A 19,252-nucleotide genomic window follows, 5' to 3' on the forward strand; every position below is an offset into this window, starting at 1 on the left:
ACCAAGGTGAGATCATGATCTCGAACGATGTCGTCCCAGTAGCGTACACCATTCAAATGAATAATAATGAGTAGTGCTCTCCTATGTGCTGTGATGCAACACTATACAAGTAACCTCGTTTTGCTCCATCCTTGACTGTTGCATGCACTGGGCTCATAAATGTTGATTTTCAGCAAGCCGTGGTATTGCGTAAGCGTTACTTACAGAAAAGTGTTTCACGAGCACCTGATAGCATAACAATCATTGTGTGTTGTTCACATTAAACAAGAACGTGTGTGGGTATCATGTTTCCCAACAAGCACTCAAACATCAAAATTGTGCATTTATGTTTCGTTAACATTATGTACATTTACATGCACGCATAAATTGTGAATCACGACACTAAAGTCGATGAGATGTCTTCATGAATATGTACATCTTCCCTAGGCAAGAGAGTTAACTGACTTTAAAATTCCAGTTTCCACCCTTGCCGAACTAGGCTGGATTTCCTGGGCTAGATTGTAGAGTTATGTCCCTTCTAGGCCTCTCATATGGACCAATCAGATTTCACCTCTTGTATCACTTGCATTTGCTTCAAACAAAACAGCGGCGCCCACTCAAGACGATCTGGGCGATAATCAAGGTCTATTTCGTGATAAAACGTGTCTTACATCCCGAAATGCATCAAATCACGTGAGCACCTTGATCAAAAACATGAGAAGATTTGGGAATATTTGTTGACAACGAGTTGACAGTTAACATGCTTTGCAAATCCTGCAATCGACCGAAATCTGCACGACGTTTTACGAACCGGATTTCGATTTCGTTGCGCTATTTTGATTGGACTATGCATAGACTCGTTAGTCCAGCCAAAATTATACTCCATTATACCAGCCTAGTTCGGCAAGGGTGGAAACTGGACTTTTATAGTCAGTTAACACACTTGCCTAGGGAAGATGGAATATGTAGCGAAAGATGCATTATTTATTTAGATTATAATTGTTTTTGAACTTTACATGTCTTTTTCCGTCAGTGTGGATGGAAATCGATTCCTTAATCGGAACGCAACTGTTGGGAAATTGTACATAATTCCAATGTTAATACAAGCGACAAAACCTTTTACATAATCACAAGAAACATTTGCCAAATGAAAAGTCGAGCGAAGTCAGGCTGTAAAAGGCCTCGACTCTCCCTCGTGTTACTCCCACATAGAAACAGCCAACCTTCTAGAAACTGTCACTTCCCGAAACTTCTCGAACGATCATGTCTGTCTCGTTTGTCAACAACTAAGGTGTAAATGTCCAGATACACTGACCTATGCCCTAAGTTATTAACATATTATATGACGTCATCACTGGAGGTGCAGGAGCCTCACTATCACTCGAATGTACCATTACGGCAGTAAACGAAAAAAAGGCATAAAAAAAACATAAAACATTTCCCTGACCCAGGGATATTCTAAAGAAAGGCACTTTGCCCTGACATTTGTCGCAGGCGTGTTTTATAATTTACTTAATCCCCATTGCATCTCGCCTCACTTGAAATAGGGTTCTCAGTGATTGGCGAAAACCCGAATCAGGTGAGCTACCTTTAAAGATAAAGTGAGAGCATGCTGTCTTATCAGTCTGTTCAGTGACATAAGGCGAAGACACACAGGTGGGTACTGCAAATTATTATATTACAACAAATATTGTTTATAAATTAAATATCTTAATGACTCGTATACGATTATAAACAATACGAAAGAAGTCTTATTTTGTATATACATGACAGCTCATACTGACATTACGTCTAATAGCTTGAATCTAAAGCATACATAACGTTTCGCAGCAAACAGTATGTAACATTTTATTTTATTGTCCAACACTTTCAGTAAGATCGTTCTGTTCGGTTTTACGCGACCTTTATAATCATGAACATTCAAGAAGGAACTCGCTTCACAAAATTACCCATGTACTGAATTGAGGTCCCTGGATGGCGAATGCATGATTTCATTTTTGTCTCCCTGCCTCCCCACCGCCCCTATCAACGAAAACAACAGGTGTGGCCCATATTTTTAAAAAGGAAAGCTACTGGAGAAGCGCCTAATAAGATGCAATCATCAGTCATATATATAGCCACAAAAGGTCGTACGTGATATTCCTCATTTATATATATTTATATGTCATATAGATAGTGTGTCATATAAATAAATTGCTTTGAAATGAATATATAGTAGTCTAGATCGGTGGTTTACACATGAGTAGTTACTCTTTCGTGTTTGTGAAAACCAATAAAACCAAGAACCAGCTCACCCGTGACATCCCCTCGCGAATACATATGGATTCGAATCAGGCACCTTTAACTCAGGTTCCAGCCATCAACTCCCACAGCCCCTGTGCTCTCAGAGCGCATTGCCTTCATTTATATGTGGCGTGCCCCTGCAGACTGACACGGACAGACATGCAAAGAGCTTATCCGAGTCTCTCCTTACAGTGAAGATGTGGTACAAGATGAAGCAGGTATTACTGGCATGTCCAATACTAAATGGGAAAGTATTACTGTCATGTCCAATGGGACAGTATAGCTGTCACGTCAACGAATGAGAAAGTATAGCCGTCATGTCCAGTAATTAATGGGAAAGTATAGCTGTCACTTCCAGTGATGAGAAAGTATAGCTGTCATGTCAAGTGATGAGAAAATACAGCTGTCATGTCAAGTGATGAGATGGTATAGTAATTAATGAGAAAGTATAGCTGTCACGTCCAGTAATTAATGGGAAAGTATAGCTGTCACGTCCAGTAATTAATGGGAACCTATATTTGTCACGTCCAGTAATTAATGGGAAAGTATAGCTGTCACGTCCAGTAATTAATGGGAAAGTATAGCTGTCAAATCCAGTAATTAATGGGAACTTATAGCTGCCACGTCCAGTAATTAATAGGAATCTATAGCTGTCACGTCCAGTAATTAATGGGAACCTATAGCTGTCACGTCCAGTAATTAATGGGAAAGTATAGCTGTCACGTCCAGTAATTAATGGGAACCTATAGCTGTCACGTCCAGTAATTAATGGGAAAGTATAGCTGTCACATCCAGTAATTAATGGGAACCTATAGCTGTCACGTCCAGTAATTAATGGGAACCTATAGCTGTCACGTCCAGTGATCAATGAAAAAGTGTAACTGTCATGTCCAGTAATTATTGGGAAAGTATAATTGTCATGGCAAGTAATAAATGAGAAAGTATAACTGTCACTTCGAGTAATTAACCATCTTCTTGAGGCAAGGGAGTTAACTGACGAAAGTCCAGTTTCCATCCTTGCCGAACTAGGTTGGAATTTCTGGGCTCGACCGTATCGCCACCAGTGGCATTTACGAGTTATGTGCCAGTGCATGTGGGTTGAAGCACAGCACTTGAGCACTTTATCAAAAACATGAACAGAGTTGGAAAATATCTGTCGAAGCCCAGTTTCGTTACACGATTTTGTTTAGACTTTGCATAGACTGGTTAGTTCAGCCAAAAATATTACTTATAAATTCCGGCCTATGTCAGCAAGGGTGGAAACTGGACTTTCATGGCCAGTTATCTCCCTTGGCTCAGTCCTGGCCAATGGTTATAGGGGAAGTATAAAATTACTGTCATGTCCAGTAATTATTAGGACTGGGGCGATACACATACTGTCCGAGTGCGACTCGATACATATCTGGTACCTTGCTCACGATCCGATATGTATCACGATACTTGCATGTGCTCTTATCTGTGGTGCGTGAGCCATCTTTTTCATAGACCAAGCCCAAATACCTGGCACACTACTGATTTACAGTTGGCAGTGTCAAGTATAACGCAATGGATGAAAATATTTACGTTTTCGCCAATAATTAATTAGTGTTAAGTGTAACAGTTACTGGTATTAAAAAAAGCAGTTAAGATAAGAATCAATATCCATTTCTTTGTTTGCTACTGTAATCGATTCTTGTATCGAGAAGTAAAATATCGCGATCCATCGATGCACCGGTGAATCTTCCAACAACTAGTAATTATGGGGAAGTGTTACTATTTTCTCCGAAAATTTATGGGAATATGTTACTGCCATGACTCATATTTACAGATAAAAATCGTATGAATTGCCTATAGTAAGAAATTATAAAAAAAGATGATATAAAAAATTGAGTCCAACTCAAGTCTAAAATGATTTGTCAAGTCTAAATTGCCACAGTTCTGAACTTAAGGATTGTTGTGCCCTTCAGTTGGATTTTATGTTTGTATTTTTTAGATATATAATCTGAAATAAGAGCTTTATTTGTGTGATTTAATGTTAGTCTAATCTGACCGTTCATGTTGCTAGAACCTGCTATGATATTTCAGATCAAAGACGCATTATTTTTTTTAATAAATACATCTGCGTCGATTAAAGTAATGGCAGGAAAATTGCAGCAAATAAGTAATTCCCTTCTACATAAAATCATTATATTTTTCTTTGTTTGTTGTTTAACGCCGCACTCACAGTATCCCAGCTATTTGACGGCGGTCTGTAAATAATCGAGATTGGATCAGACAATCCCGTGATTGACATCATGAGCATCGATCTACGTAATTGGGATACGATGACATGCATCAACCAAGTCAGCGAGCCTGACCACCGGGTTCCGTAGTCGTCTCTTACTAATTATTATATATATCTGCTATGTTGTGCCTACCTTATAGGCTCATGATCAAGCGCTTAGAAAATAGTTTTAGGACATTTTGAAATGTGTTTATTTGGCATGATGTTTTCCAAAACATACTGCGTAGAAGGGATGGGTGTATCTTCAGTAGGTTATCAATCAATAAAAGTAAACTTCATTCTATTGCACCGTTTGACCTTTTTAGCCCGACCCCCTGCGACTCGTGTCGAGTCTGGCCATATGGTGACCATATCAGGTACCGTGCGAATCTGACACAATGCGAATGACATGGCGCGTTGAAGAAGTCGGATTGTGGTGTACAAATGTGCTCTAAAATATTAATTAAAATATAAGGAGCAGGGCAATATTAGGGGCGGTGGGTCATGAGAAACAAACATGTAATTCTTACAAACATGGCCGAACACACATCAGAAATAGATAACTTAACGATATTGTGTAATTATTCTTCTCTCCAACCCAACATGGTGGGTTACAAAATTGAGATTTTACGACCGATTCTATGTGCTCTCGAAAGGTAAATGTTGACGCGCGTGCGTGTGTTATGCCGATGTTATAGTGCTGACCAATACGCTGACCCCACTCGACAGATTTCACCGAGTGTTCATTACTCCTGGTCGCGTAATACCAAAAGGTTAAAATAATATACTTGTTGCATATACCCTGCATGGCGCTCACATTTAAGGGGATAAAACAAGGTCTGGTCGGCTTAGAGTCAGTATACCGTGTCTCAGTAAGTATCCAAATCAAGCTGCGGAATGGTGTCTCGGAGGGCTAGTAGTCCCGACCAGAACAATCAGCCACATGCCAATCACTACGCGACTCGTGAACGTCCGGATGACAACTGGTCTTCAGCAACCCATGCTTATCGTAAGAGGCGACTAACGGGATCGGGTGGTCACTCTCGCTGACATGGTTGATGAATGTCATCCTATCCCAATCGGATTGTCTGGTCCAGGCTCGATTATTTACACACCGTATATTGCTGAGCGCGGCGTTAAACAAAAATGGATCACAAAGTGCTATGACTTTGAACTTATTTTTAGTTGGCTCCCCAGCTCTTACAACTGGTATCGGGTGCTAGACATCCTCGATAACACAGGGTATTACATCTCCATTCTATTATGATAAATAATGGGCCCGTTCACCATGGCACCTTCGTTTAGGACGTGACGGAGCTCAAAATTACCCGATGTTGTGCACTTGAAATTTACAACCAATCAAAGTGCTTCTTCTGAATGCGAGTTTGGCAAAAATCTGATATGAAAATCGCAGCTTCGTTAGAGAGAGCTCTCGAAATATTTAATCGAATAAGGAGACTTGTAGTTACAAGGCTTTATCAACTGTATTTCAGACGATACGCAACAAGGTGAGTCGAGTACTGTATCGCAGTTGTTTCAGTCATGAAAGAAAACTAGCGTCGTGTAATTCCAACAGAATTCGACCGCTTCCGTGGCCAAGTGGTAGAGCGTCCGCCCGGAGAGTGGAAGGTCGGGTTTTTGCGTCATACCAAAAGATGTTTAAAGAGGGTGGTCGGGTAGCCTAGTGGTTAAAGCGTTTGCTCGTCACGCCGAAGACCCGGGTTCGATTCCCGACAAGGGTACAATGTGTGGAGCCCTTTTCTGGTGTTCCCCGCCGTGATATTGCTGGAATATTGCTAAAAGCGGCGTAAAACCCCACTCACTCACTCACTGAAAGAGGGTTTCTATTGTAACCCTGCCAGGCGCTCGGCAATAAGGGGTTTAAACAAGGACTGGTAGGTTTGGAGTCAGTATAACGGTGTCTGAGTGATAATTCATGTTAAATTGAGGCATGTTATCTCACTTGGCTAGCAGTACAAAACCCGCATTAATCCGGACTAGTACATGCAGCCACACACACGCGCGCATGCGCGTTGCTTTATACATGTAAGTGCAATAATCGTGAACACGACGTCAAACCCCTTTTCACCTCACCTCCAACCGAACTCTAAACGAAACTATGGTCGCGAATGGATCCAGTGTATATATCATGATAGAATGGAGATATGATATACTGGATAATCGCGGACTTGTGCTGCGGATACTCCCATACATCAGTTACCATGGTGATAGTAGTCATTGTAATTTATATCTTGTTATTTCAGGATGCTGTGCATCATCACTCTATCGTTACTCGCCGGGGCGTTTGCTGCACCCACGTGAGTTATATTTTGGAAGACCTGTGAGCCGATGATGTTGGAATATTTCCAAAGTTGACACATCAGTGACAAAAATGATGTCCGATGCATTTCCCTATTTTGCCTTGCACCATATGTTCCCGTCCGGTTTTAGGTTTTGTTTGCATGTTGTTTGACGCCGCACTCAGCAATATTCCAGCTATATGACGCCGGTCTGTAAATAATCGAGTCTGGACCAGACAATCCAGTGATTTCCGCGAACACCTGGTGTGAACACTAGTGATGATAGTGATTCATAAACACTAGTTCATGATTTAGGCGGAATCGTATCATGAACTCTGTCTGTAACAGTGTGTTCCTATTTTTTATTTTTACATGATAATTTCAAAATTGAAACACAATGGTGAACCCAGAAAGAAGAAAAGTGTCGTTTGGCCTTTTTATTCAAAGAAACGCATGTGCAACAAGTGACTGATTTTTTCGTTGTATTTCTTTGTGTTCCCATGTATATATGGATAAAATGTATGCTAATGCCAAAATATGTTGATTGTTAGCTATTCTTCCAAACGTTAAAAAATGAGAGGCGGCGGAATACTCGTGTATGTTTTTTTTTAAATAATGGCGTGAGGCTGGGGTGTTTGGTAGTCAGGCGGGCATAGATGAATTTCTTATGAATTTATTACCGCATCGTGACAAGTGCATATTCTGCATATCCTCTTGATGTGATTGCTCGCATTGCAATTGTTTTTAGTCAACCACCCAAGGGGTGTTAGAGATTTCATGCCTTCCAAAATACATGTACGCCTGGGATTAGCTTCTGACATTGATTCGATGACCTTGAAGGTCAAGTTCACTCTGCACTAGGCGTCATAAGGTTTGTTATTGATAACTTTGCTTAAGGACGTTGATCAGAACGTTGTTATTAACTTAAGGTTGGCATGTTTTTTTTCTTCTTGAAAGTTTTTGTCCACTGGGTAAGAATTCTTTTTCAAACCTTAAGTGATATCATTAAACCGGATATTATCAACACGTTACTGGGCTGAAAGCAGTCGCCGAAATACTGCCAAACTTAAGTTCAAAAACTATTACCCCCGGATCAAATACATCACCATCCACTAACCATGTTTTTTGTTTCATTTCAAGCCACCATCATACATGGATGTTAACACTTTCTTTTTCCCAGCAGTTTATAAATATATCAGTTCCTTCAAGGGATTTACATTTCATAACAATACATAACAGCAGCTGTAATTGTAATATTTCTAGTCTTTAAATAAGCGGCATCTCCATCGTCGATAAGGTGTTGAATGAAAAGAAAAGTCAAACTGGGCACTGGTGCCACGGGTGGCCCAGTCGTATTTAGTCGCCGTGATCCACTGTATAGAGTTCCGTCGCGTAGGTGTAACACAACCTTAAGATCGTAGGTTCGAATCCCAGAATCACCCTGAAAATGTTTCTAGGTGTGTCGGCCCCGACCCATGCTAGTGAATTTCACCAAAATAGTAACCATCTGAAACCCGCATCACTTCTTCCCACATCGAGATGACACGCAGTGATATAACTGAAATTATGTTCAAAGCGACGTCAAGCCAAACCCACACGCTCACTTTTAATCAACGCGAAGTGGAATTCAATCGACTTAAGAATCATTAAGAATATCAGCATTTTCACTTAGTGTTTTGATTAGGTATATGTAAGCACTTAAAGTACTGAACGGTTTAACTGATCCTTAAATTACCTTAAGCACTGACTTCCTTTGTTTGGTGAAGACCCGTGGGCATGCTGAGTAAATCCGCTCACGGGTGTGCGCTCCGGATTTTACACTTATAACTCTGTGAACGCAAAACAACATTTTGAAGTCCTCTAAATATATTTAAGAATTGACCTTCACTTTGTGTGAGTTCATTGGAGTATGAACCTGCATAGAGTGAGGGCCAAGCATTGTATGAACGTTATCGCAAGCATGCAGGTTCATACTCCAATGAACTCACACAAAGTGAAAGTCAATTCATATATTTTTTATCACAATTTCTTTCCTCAAAGGACGTAGGCCAAGATCTAAACACAATTTTATTTAGTACGTGTGACTTCATGTTTACACTGACAGCCAAACAACAACCAGCTATATCGCGGAATAAAATAGTTCCCCAAAAAGAGAGGTGGCATGAGCGTATGGATGCAGAACTTGCCCTTCAGAAACATCTTACGCGACACATGTGTTCATATAATATCCCCATTAGATGAGAAAGGTCTGTAATGAACTACCTCAGTAAGTCAGTCACAATGACAGTGCGTCGTAATACATTTACATCAGGTACAAGACGTCAAAATGGCCGACACGATAAACGTGACGGGAGGATTTCCGAAGTTGTTAATGAACCTGTGGCGGTTACATGTGTTAGTCATAATTGATCAACTGACCGATTATTGAAAGGTGATTAAAGATGCGTCAAACAGACACCAAGGTAAATTCGTAGATTGCTGGAGACGGTCAGTGACAGCCTAGACACAGATCGAGTCGATACTGACGAATACTGCATTTTTTCGTTTGTTCATATTAGGATGGGCCGTAGCGAGGAAATTCGTGAACAATCATGCAGTCAAGCTCTCTTACGTTTCTCAATGTATACTGAAACGCTGAGACCAAGATTAAAAGGTTCTAAATGATCAGAAATAATGTTTATGTATGTTTTCGTGCTAGGGAATTCCCAGGGGTTTCCCCAGGAATGTGGAAGTAGTCCGTCAGTGTTTACGTCATTTCAAGAACACGGTCTCGTGAAAAACGTATGAACGTCAAATTGTGTCGTTCATACACTTATGAACGTCAACTTCGCGGTCATGTGATCGACCTCTCGTCCAATGGAAAAGCCGTATATCGTGTAAACGTCAAATTAAAAAAATATACAAAAATAATAACATATTGAAGTCCTCTAAATATATACAAAAATAATAACATATTGAAGTCCTCTAAATATATACAAAAATAACAACATATTGAAGTGCTCTAAATATATACGAAAATAACAACATATTGAAGTCCCCTAAATATATACAACAATAATAACATATTCAAGTCCTCTAAATATATACAAAAATAACAACATATTGAAGTCCCCTAAATATATACAACAATAATAACATATTGAAGTCCCCTAAATATATACAAAAATAATAACATATTGAAGTCCTCTAAATATATACAACAATAATAACATATTAAAGTCCTCTAAATATATACAACAATAATAACATATTCAAGTCCTCTAAATATATACAAAAATAACAACATATTGAAGTCCCCTAAATATATACAACAATAATAACATATTGAAGTCCCCTAAATATATACAAAAATAATAACATATTGAAGTCCTCTAAATATATACAACAATAATAACATATTAAAGTCCTCTAAATATATACAACAATAATAACATATTCAAGTCCTCTAAATATATACAACAATAATAACATATTTAAGTCCTCTAAATATATACACCAATGATAACTTCACAGACTGCTTATTTTATACAAAATCAACAAGACGAATACGGTAACATCGTTCAGCGTAATAATACACCACATGCCCCACCCACTGAGCGTGGGCTATTTTTCTACATACTTGTTGAAATTGCGTTGGGAGTCAATCCAATTGCAATTGCGGAATCACTTGCAATTTATTTATTCCGTTACAGTAAACTACGGTTTTAGCGAACTCAAAGGGACCACAAATTCTAGTTCGTTATAACCGTGAATCGTTATAGGCATATGTACAGCATATATACAGCAAATGGCAGGGACCTAAAAAACAGTTCGTTATATCCGCCAGTTCGTTATAAGCGTGTTCGTTATAACCGTAGTTTACTGTATGTACAAAAAAAATCTTCAGGTATATTGGCTGTTCACAGGACTACTTCGCCGCCGAGCACAGCGGAAGCTGCGCAGTTAATCGCCTTCTTCAAACAGATCTTCAACACTCTCGACGATAATAAAAACGGGCACATAGAAGTAGCTGAGATGTACAAAGCCTTCGACGACGATGACACGAACAGTGAGTTTGACCCTTCTCATTCGCGCACTCGTGTGTGTGTTTCTTTAAGTTCTTCCAGCAGTTATAGGTTACGTCATAGACTAACAGAGACTGCCTCCGTGGTCTAGTGGTAGAGCGTCCGCCCGGAGAGAGAAGGTCCGGCGTTCGATTCCCGGCCGCGTCATAACAAAAGACGTTAAAAGATGGTACTAGTGTTACTCTGTCTGGCGCTCGGCATTAGGGGATATAAAACGAGGGATGGTCGGCTCGGAGTCAGTATACTGTGTCTGAGTGGGGTAAGTCATATTAAACTGCGGCATGGTATCTCAGTGTACTAGCACTATAAATCGGCATCATGCCGGACTAGTACAAGCAGCCACACATACGTACATGCACATTACTATATAAGAGCAATAATCTTGGACGCGACATTAAGCCCAATTTCATCTCACCTCACCTCCTAGACTAACATCTAGTCTCTGAAATGAACATGTCTTACAGAAAAATACAGTTGTTAAATTATCTTAATATATATAAAAAGGAGCCCAGAGACTCTTCATTTTCAGATACTACAGTAATCTAGACTTGCCAAACATTATAGACTTGCATTGGTTGTATTGGGTAACTATATTAGTATCAGGGTCTGTATGGCAGACTAGTTACGTCCCCAAGGCGCGTAAGTGAGTTAGTGAGTGAGTTAATATCATGTGTCACATCGGTAATGTTTCAGCCATATCGTGACTAAAGCAAGATTATTATGTACTTCAATGAATCGACTAAAACTGGATGCTGACGCGAATTCTTTTTAATAGCTTGAAGACAGGAAAAATAATGATTGCTGATGTTTAGACTGTTTGTTATGTTCTATGGCTGATAAAATGGCCTTCGATTCGGCTGTAAAAATAGAAGAGTTACTTGGTAATCTGGTTGATAGAGTTTTGGATCCAACAACAGTGGCGCTGGCAACAGCCTCCCCATTATTTGATCCATCTGTAAATATTGATTTAGAAGTATTGTATGTATTTCTTAACTGATTATATTCTTGTTGGCACTGTAATTGATTTGTTTGGTCAATGACACGTCTACTTGTGTCTTTACTAATTGCCCATGAGGAGAAGACAGCAACCGGGAAGGAGATATAGTTTCAAGTTCAGTGTTAGCGGCAGAAATAAAAGGTTTAATTATTTTTCCAAGAGGCGGAATAAGAGATGAATTTTTTGCCCTACAGATCCTCATAAAGGGGATTAAACACAGTTGTATGCAGGATTGGACAGGAATGGAATGTAACTTTGTGATATACTGTAAAGATAATTCAATACAGTTTTGTTTAAGAGGTGGCTCATCGGCCTCAATGTACAAACCGTAAATAGGGAAGGGTGGGTAGAATCTAAAGGTTTAAGCTTGCTTTTACAAGCTCCAACATAGATGATGGAGCCATGGTCCAGCTTCAAACGTATTAGTGATCTGTACAAGTGAGGTTGACTGGTCCCCTTGCCACATGAAATTGGAAACAACTTTTAATAAATCCAGTGTCTTCAATCATTGAGCTTCAGAAGTTTAATATGTGGTACGGAAGTACGATGATAAAAATTATTACTAAACATTTAGCTTCCTTTACAACTTTAATTTGAGTTCCAGCTAGATGCCATTCTGGGTCACTATAAGGTTTTCATTTTCGACAGAAATGAATGCACTTTGTTTTAGATGTAGAAAACTTAAAGCCACTCTGGCCAATCATTGAAATTCAGACAAAGTTGCAACTGTCTCTCAGTCGTGTGCATATTTCTCCTCGACATGATACATTAGCGATTACCGTGAACCAGCACTCACCATGTGGAGGTGGCTCTTCATGAGTGAGTGAGTGAGTTGGGTTTAACGCCGCTTTTAACATTATTCCAGTTATACCCCGGCATGTCAGCTTAAGGTGGGAGGAAAGCACGATGTGATGCAGGCCATTCCAGAATAATATTTTGTTCAGTTTTCAAATTTGTACTCGAGAATTTGTGCCCTAAAGCACGAGGAAGCCACCTCTTGATTGGCTAATGTCGACTATTTGTCAGTCTTTCATAAGTAGGTCAAAGTTCGCGAACGGTCTGACTTAACCCGTTATGGGATGTCCTCAGATCTTTCAGCGGTAGCGGTAACCGCAAAGTGGTCGTATCTATTCACGGATGATTGAGAAAAACGTGTCAACGTGTCACGCCTTTTTCGTTCACTTTCTGACTCGTGTATAGTGTCCAGCAGCCCACAACGTCTTATCAAAGTCCCGGATCAGCCACTGATTAACTACGATTCTTTTTTTTCTACAGATGATCACATCTTGAGTATGGCCGAGTTCACGACAGGGGCAACAACTCAGAGGAAGTTCTTAGAAGCTGTGTTCAAGACCTTGGATACTGACCATGACGGCACCCTCAGTCGACAGATCACTTCCAACATGTTCAAGTTGCTGGACGAGAACAGTAAGGACCGTTGTCATGTTGCCCATTGTCATCAGCATCATTTTTTATTGGATAATAATAATAATAATAATAATAATAATAATAATAATAATAATAATTTATGCATTTGTATAGCGCAGCATTCACTGTGCATAAGTGATCTGTGCGCTGTGCGCTGTGCGCTGTGCGGATCATCAAAGAATTGGTCTTCAGCAATCCTTACTTGTCGCAAGAGTCGACTAACGGGATCGGATGGTCGGGCTCGCTGAATTGGTTGATGTTTAATTTGAGTCATTATTGAATAGTGTTCGAAATACGTCGCATTTTCAACTTCCAAGAGTGCAGTTCAGTTGCATCCGGAATGGAGCATTATACACACAGTGACTGTTACTTGTCATGTTTTGCACGTGTTTGGGCTAAACCACTGGTTGCGTTCAGGCGTGTGTTTTACTGGCTTTTCCCATCACCTTTAATCTGGCACTTTTCATTGTTTTTGTACTCGTTGTCCCAGTCAGTGTAGCATTGGCCGAAACAACATGTTGGTCAACTGTCATTCACATTGTCAACATACTCAGACCTAATGACGCTATTTTGCACATGTTAATGTTTGACACCGAACATACCTAGGTCACCGTCCAAAAAAGACGATATCAATATCGTTCATGTTGGCAGTCCCCAAACTAGGAAAGTCACTATCATCATTGTTTTCAATTCACGTAATGACAAATATTTACTTTAAATGAGATATATTTAATTATTTCGAGCTATAAACAAATCATCCGCCTGCCCCAAATTTCACAAATATGCAGTCAAATTAAAACGTTGGTAACAAATTAAATTTAAATGACTTTGTCCGAAAAACATTTTGTTTGAATTTTTGTTTCTCTTCTGGCAAGATAAAACAAAATACATATATGTACGTCTCTTATTTCTTTTAAGAAACCACTTGAATAAAACTGTCCCACGGTTTGAGAAAAAGAATGCATAAACAAGGTGATAAGGAGAAACACCTATAGAGACAAATGATATAATTTAACAACGTATGCATGAAAATGACAATAAAATCACAAGAAAAGGCTTGGATTAGTCGAGACAAAATACTTGTTTCTACAAAACAATATCAGAACCATTTGTTTGTAATACTTGATTTTATCCAGCATATTTAAAAACAAATTTCCCGGTTCCCATTAGATTATAGGACATGCGGCTCCTCATTTGAATCGAAATGATGACACTCTGATATCTGTTACAGATGATGGCCTTGTTGACCTGAAAGAGTTCGTTAACCAGTACTCTAAAGTGAGTATGTTTCAGTCAGTTACACTCCTCTTATCAGCTCTTGGGTTTTGTTTGGTTATGGCTTTCGAGATAGACCTTAAGTGGATGCCCACGATTCGAACAGTTAGTTCTTGTATACCAGTATCAACAGCTGCCAATACGACGTTTTGGCCATGTCAAAGTCGGTCCACGCGTCATACCATAAGACGTTAAAAGATAGTACATGTACTTGTTACCTGCCTGGCGTGGTCGGCTCTGAGAGTGGAGTATTCATGTTAAACTGCGGCATGGTACCACAGTGGGCTAGCACTATAAACTCGGCATCAGCCCGGTCTAGTACAAGCAGCTAACACACATGTGCATGCACGACGCTGTCTAACTGCAATACTCTTGTACGTGACGTTTAACAAGTCTCAATATATACAGGGAGAAACCACACCTTACCGTAGAGAATATATTTCGTCCATCTTTTAGTTTATCTGAATTATAATATGAACGAGGAGTGCGCTCATATTTGGAAGTCAACTTTTACCCTTGTCGTCGCTGATATCAAAGGGACACTTGTTTATCTATGAGGACAAACAAGCCCTTTAAGAAGTTAACTGTCCTCTCTCACATGAGTGAGGCCGTAACATGCATGTGTTGCATGCATTGGTTTGAAGAATAGTTCTCATTCTTATGACTTAACACAAATAAATTTCAACACTCCCATTACAATTTGTAACACGTCAGCTCATTCTTAAATTATGTAGATCTTGCAGGCAAACACGGGCCCACGTTTAAGCTCAAACTTTGTAGGCAAAGAGAGACAGAGGAGAATGACATAGCTATTACTTTAAAACATCGTTTGGAATCGACATATTTTTTCAGTGTTTAGGTATGTTTATGTTTTCGTTTAAATTGCAGATCTATGTCTTGGTTCTGAAAAGTCTTCAGCAACCTCAAGGAAACTAATGCGAGAGAGGAGGTAACCACTGAGTGACTGTCTCGGGATTAACGTTCCTGTGAACATTTCTTTACTTCTAACGTAGAGTCTCAGCGTAACGGAAGACCATGTGATTATAATTGATACGTTAACTCAATCTCATTAAAATCAGATCTTAGTTCTCGCTACCGCTAAACAAAGATCTGAGGACATCCCATTAGGGGTCACGTCAGAACGACCTTTCATCCAAACCAATCCGAGCGTCGCTTACCAGATCATGAAAGTGACAGTCTGAATGTGATTTCTCATCATGCAACCTCGAAAACTTTTAAAAGGGGTATTCCGAAAGATAATTACGGGCTTAACGACTGAATCTATACAATCGAGACCATATATTAGCCATTCGAGAATGTGTTTTTTTGTTCAAGTTTCAATTTTTTAAGCGAGAATTTGCCAAAATATGTTTCGAAGCGTAGTCGCCAATTTGAAATTAGTGCCGTAAAGTGCGAGAAAGCTGCTTCTGATTGGCTAATGTCGACTTCTTGTCAGTAATTCCATTGGTCGGTCAGAGTTCGCGAAAGGTCGGCCTGACGTGACCCGTAATTGGATGTCCTCAGATCTTTGTTAAGCCCCTCGAGAACTAAGATCTGATTTTAATGAGATTGTATGTTAACTTTGAGGCATTTCGACATTTGTGATTATTAGAATGTGAACATTCATTGTTACCTGTAGATTTAACAGCACTAAATTGAATGTGGAAAGGGCAATGGCAACGACATTTTGTAGTTTATAATTGTACATACCATTTACCAGTGAAGATCCGGCGCAACGGCAACGATAGTTTGTAGTTTATAAATGTACATACCTTGTTAATTCATTTCAATGTTATAAACAACCAAGAATCAACTTTGCTGTAATATGTGCTTTTTAGTTTCAGACCCTGGGAATAACAAGTCCATGTATTGCCATGACCAACCAGTGTGTTGCTCTAATAAACAACCTTAAACGTCACCACATGTCTTACAGCTTCATTGCATCTAAAGCTAAGGTGAAGAACTATGTTTTATGAAGTGATCGTAGACCCATGCACTCAATCTTCCAGAAACAATATCGTCCACTGGCCTTTTTATCAGTCTTGTTTCCACCCTAGCCACATCAAGCCCACTTTCCTGTGCTAAATTAATTAGCACAGTCTGTAAATCCAGTGATTAATATCATGAGCATCGATCCACGCAATTGGGATCGATGATATGCATCAACCAAGAAGGCGGGCCTTACCGACCGATCCCGATAGTCGCCTTTTACGACAAGCGTAGTCGCCTTTTACGGCAAGCATGGGTTGCTGAAGACCTACTCTACCCCGGAATTTTCACGGGTCATTTAGCACAGGAAAGTGGGCTTCATATGGCAAGGGTGGAAATTTATTTAGTAAATATGAGAACGTCTCACAAAATCAACATCCACGACTGGTACACCTTCGTATGAAAGTGTTTTACCGCTGTCTTTGTTTTGTTTTCTTCATCTTTTAAGTGCCTATATTTTTGTGTCAGGGATGAAGTCGTGAATGTTTTCGTTATCTGGTCGACTAGGTCGTCGCCTATGGTAGTCGCCATCTTTGTAAAGCTATACGAAATAAGAACAGCGATGTGATTGGATATCGTGTTTTCATTACAAGGGGCACAACTCGTGAACTACGCGAGGTGGCGCCATGTTCGAACCAAGAAAAAAGGCCTTGGTGTGGCAGGGTTAGAAACTAGGCTTTGACAAGGATATTGGACGCGCTTGCCAGGGGAAGATGCACGCACACGACTTTACTGGGAATTTGAAACTACACTACCCAACTTTTGATAGGGATATTATGAGTGGGGAGTGCTTGGAGATGTTGTCTTACGAATAGCGTTCAAATATTGCCAAGGAATCAACGCACAATTACAATAACTGTTTATGTCAAATTATATCGGGTCGAATCTCGGATGGGTCTCAAACAAAAAAAGTACTAGAGTCTGTACTAGTGTTATCCAAAATATAACATTTGTTACATTTGACCACTTTCTATATGGCATTGTGTGCGAAGCAAAATGTTCTCACGTTATATTTTGGTAAATTAAAGGTCAGCTGGCAATGATATTGTAACGGTTTTTCGGAAGAATATGTTATCAAATTCAACAGTCGAGATTTCATATTGAATTATGGATAAGTTGATACCAAAATAAACTGTGCGTTTGCTAAAATGTCACACCGACGAAAATGTCAAGCATTTACTGCCATTTGAATATGTCTGGGGTAAGGCGATACCAATAATGTCTGGTTGTTTGTTTCAAGTTGTCTTGAGTGTACACATACTGAGGTTATTGGGCGATATTGACGTTAATGGATAACGATAACGGTTAACAACATCAAAATCATACTCATAGGCGATAGGAACATAAAACAGTCATCAAATTCCAAAATGCCATGTTTATTGCGCTATCCAATTCAATGTAATCTTCATCAGTATCCAATTTGAATTAAATCAGTATTCTTCACATCAGTATGAGACTTAGTCACATTTTTCCGTTGTTTTTTCTTCCTATTTACAGTAGTCTTAGTTGCGATATTTCTATTTCAGTCGTACTTTGCAATGTTTAAACGGGCGTTAATAATATCAACAAAATATAAAAACACAAGAAATCTCCACTAAAACCAGAGTCCATTTTACGAATCAGACTACAACATAAGCATGTGTTTTTAAATCACCATCAACTCGTGATGATCCTAGGTGTTCGCCAAAAGGTGAACGTATCCTTGCCCATCGGTCGCATCGTCATGGGTCTCTATCTCCTCCGCTTCACAAACTTGCGTCTTCCAAACACGAGTTTTATTGTGACCACTAGGGCTGGGACGGGTAACTCGGGTACCCGGGTCGGGTGGGTACTGAGTAGGACCCGGGAACCCACCTACAGGACTACTCGGACACGTGATTAGTCACGCGATTATATTGTTTAATGACAAAAATCTAGAACTCTATGGTTACACTATAAGGGATAAATGTTCACATTCCTTCCCAAAAACTGGAACGTGCTACCTTCATGAGTGGCGCCTGATGACACGGCACTCCTTCGCATCTACGAAATGGTTTACTCCGTGAATAAAGCGAAAGGTAAAAATATGAAATTTACAATGACGAAATGCTACCTCTATCGTACAGAGTAATTGTGTATATCAGATAAGTGTACCCCTTCCTTTAATGTTCAAGTGTGAAAGTTGTAAGCCGCAGATAACCGTACAGTGTAATTGTTTAAATCAGATAAGTGTACCCCTTCCTTTAATGTTCAGGTGTGAAAGTTGTAAGCCGCAGATAACCGTACAGTGTAATTGTTTAAATCAGATAAGTGTACCCCTTCCTTTAATGTTCAGGTGTGAAAGTTGTAAGCCGCAGATAACCGTACAGTGGAATTGTTTCAATCAGATAAGTGTACCCCTTCCTTTAATGTTCAAGTGTGAAAGTTGTAAGCCGCAGATAACCGTACAGTGTAATTGTGTATATCAGATAAGTGTACCCCTTCCTTTAATGTACAAGTGTGAAAGTTGTAAGCCGCAGATAACCGTACAGTGTAATTGTTTAAATCAGATAAGTGTACCCCTTCCTTTAATGTTCAGGTGTGAAAGTTGTAAGCCGCAGATAACCGTACAGTGGAATTGTTTCAATCAGATAAGTGTACCCCTTCCTTTAATGTTCAAGTGTGAAAGTTGTAAGCCGCAGATAACCGTACAGTGTAATTGTGTATATCAGATAAG

General features: G+C 39.6%; 1 protein-coding gene across 1 annotated transcript; it reads left to right on the forward strand.

The window, feature by feature from the left end:
• Positions 1–1,574: 1,574 nt before the first annotated feature.
• On the forward strand, positions 1,575–16,486 carry LOC139458778 (calmodulin-4-like). Its single transcript, XM_071240195.1, has 7 exons — positions 1,575–1,635; positions 6,769–6,822; positions 10,710–10,852; positions 13,141–13,293; positions 14,525–14,571; positions 15,457–15,517; positions 16,407–16,486. The coding sequence occupies exons 2-6, from the start codon at positions 6,770–6,772 to the stop codon at positions 15,502–15,504; spliced, it is 444 nt and encodes a 147-aa protein (XP_071096296.1). The 5' UTR covers positions 1,575–1,635; position 6,769; the 3' UTR covers positions 15,505–15,517; positions 16,407–16,486.
• The last annotated feature ends 2,766 nt before the right edge of the window (positions 16,487–19,252 follow it).

This window comes from Haliotis cracherodii, unplaced genomic scaffold (assembly GCF_022045235.1).
Source record: "Haliotis cracherodii isolate W230 unplaced genomic scaffold, xgHalCrac1.p SCAF_13, whole genome shotgun sequence".
In the NCBI taxonomy this organism is placed as follows: domain Eukaryota; kingdom Metazoa; phylum Mollusca; class Gastropoda; order Lepetellida; family Haliotidae; genus Haliotis; species Haliotis cracherodii.

What these genes read in the sequence shown, in the direction of transcription:
- LOC139458778 (XM_071240195.1), top strand. Translation starts at nt 6,770, where the DNA reads ATGCTGTGCATCATCACTCTATCGTTACTCGCCGGGGCGTTTGCTGCA. An exon ending in GGGGCGTTTGCTGCACCCAC is followed by an intron (nt 6,823 to 10,709) that starts GTGAGTTATATT and finishes GGCTGTTCACAG; the next exon opens with GACTACTTCGCCGCCGAGCA. An exon ending in CGACGACGATGACACGAACA is followed by an intron (nt 10,853 to 13,140) that starts GTGAGTTTGACC and finishes TTTTTTCTACAG; the next exon opens with ATGATCACATCTTGAGTATG.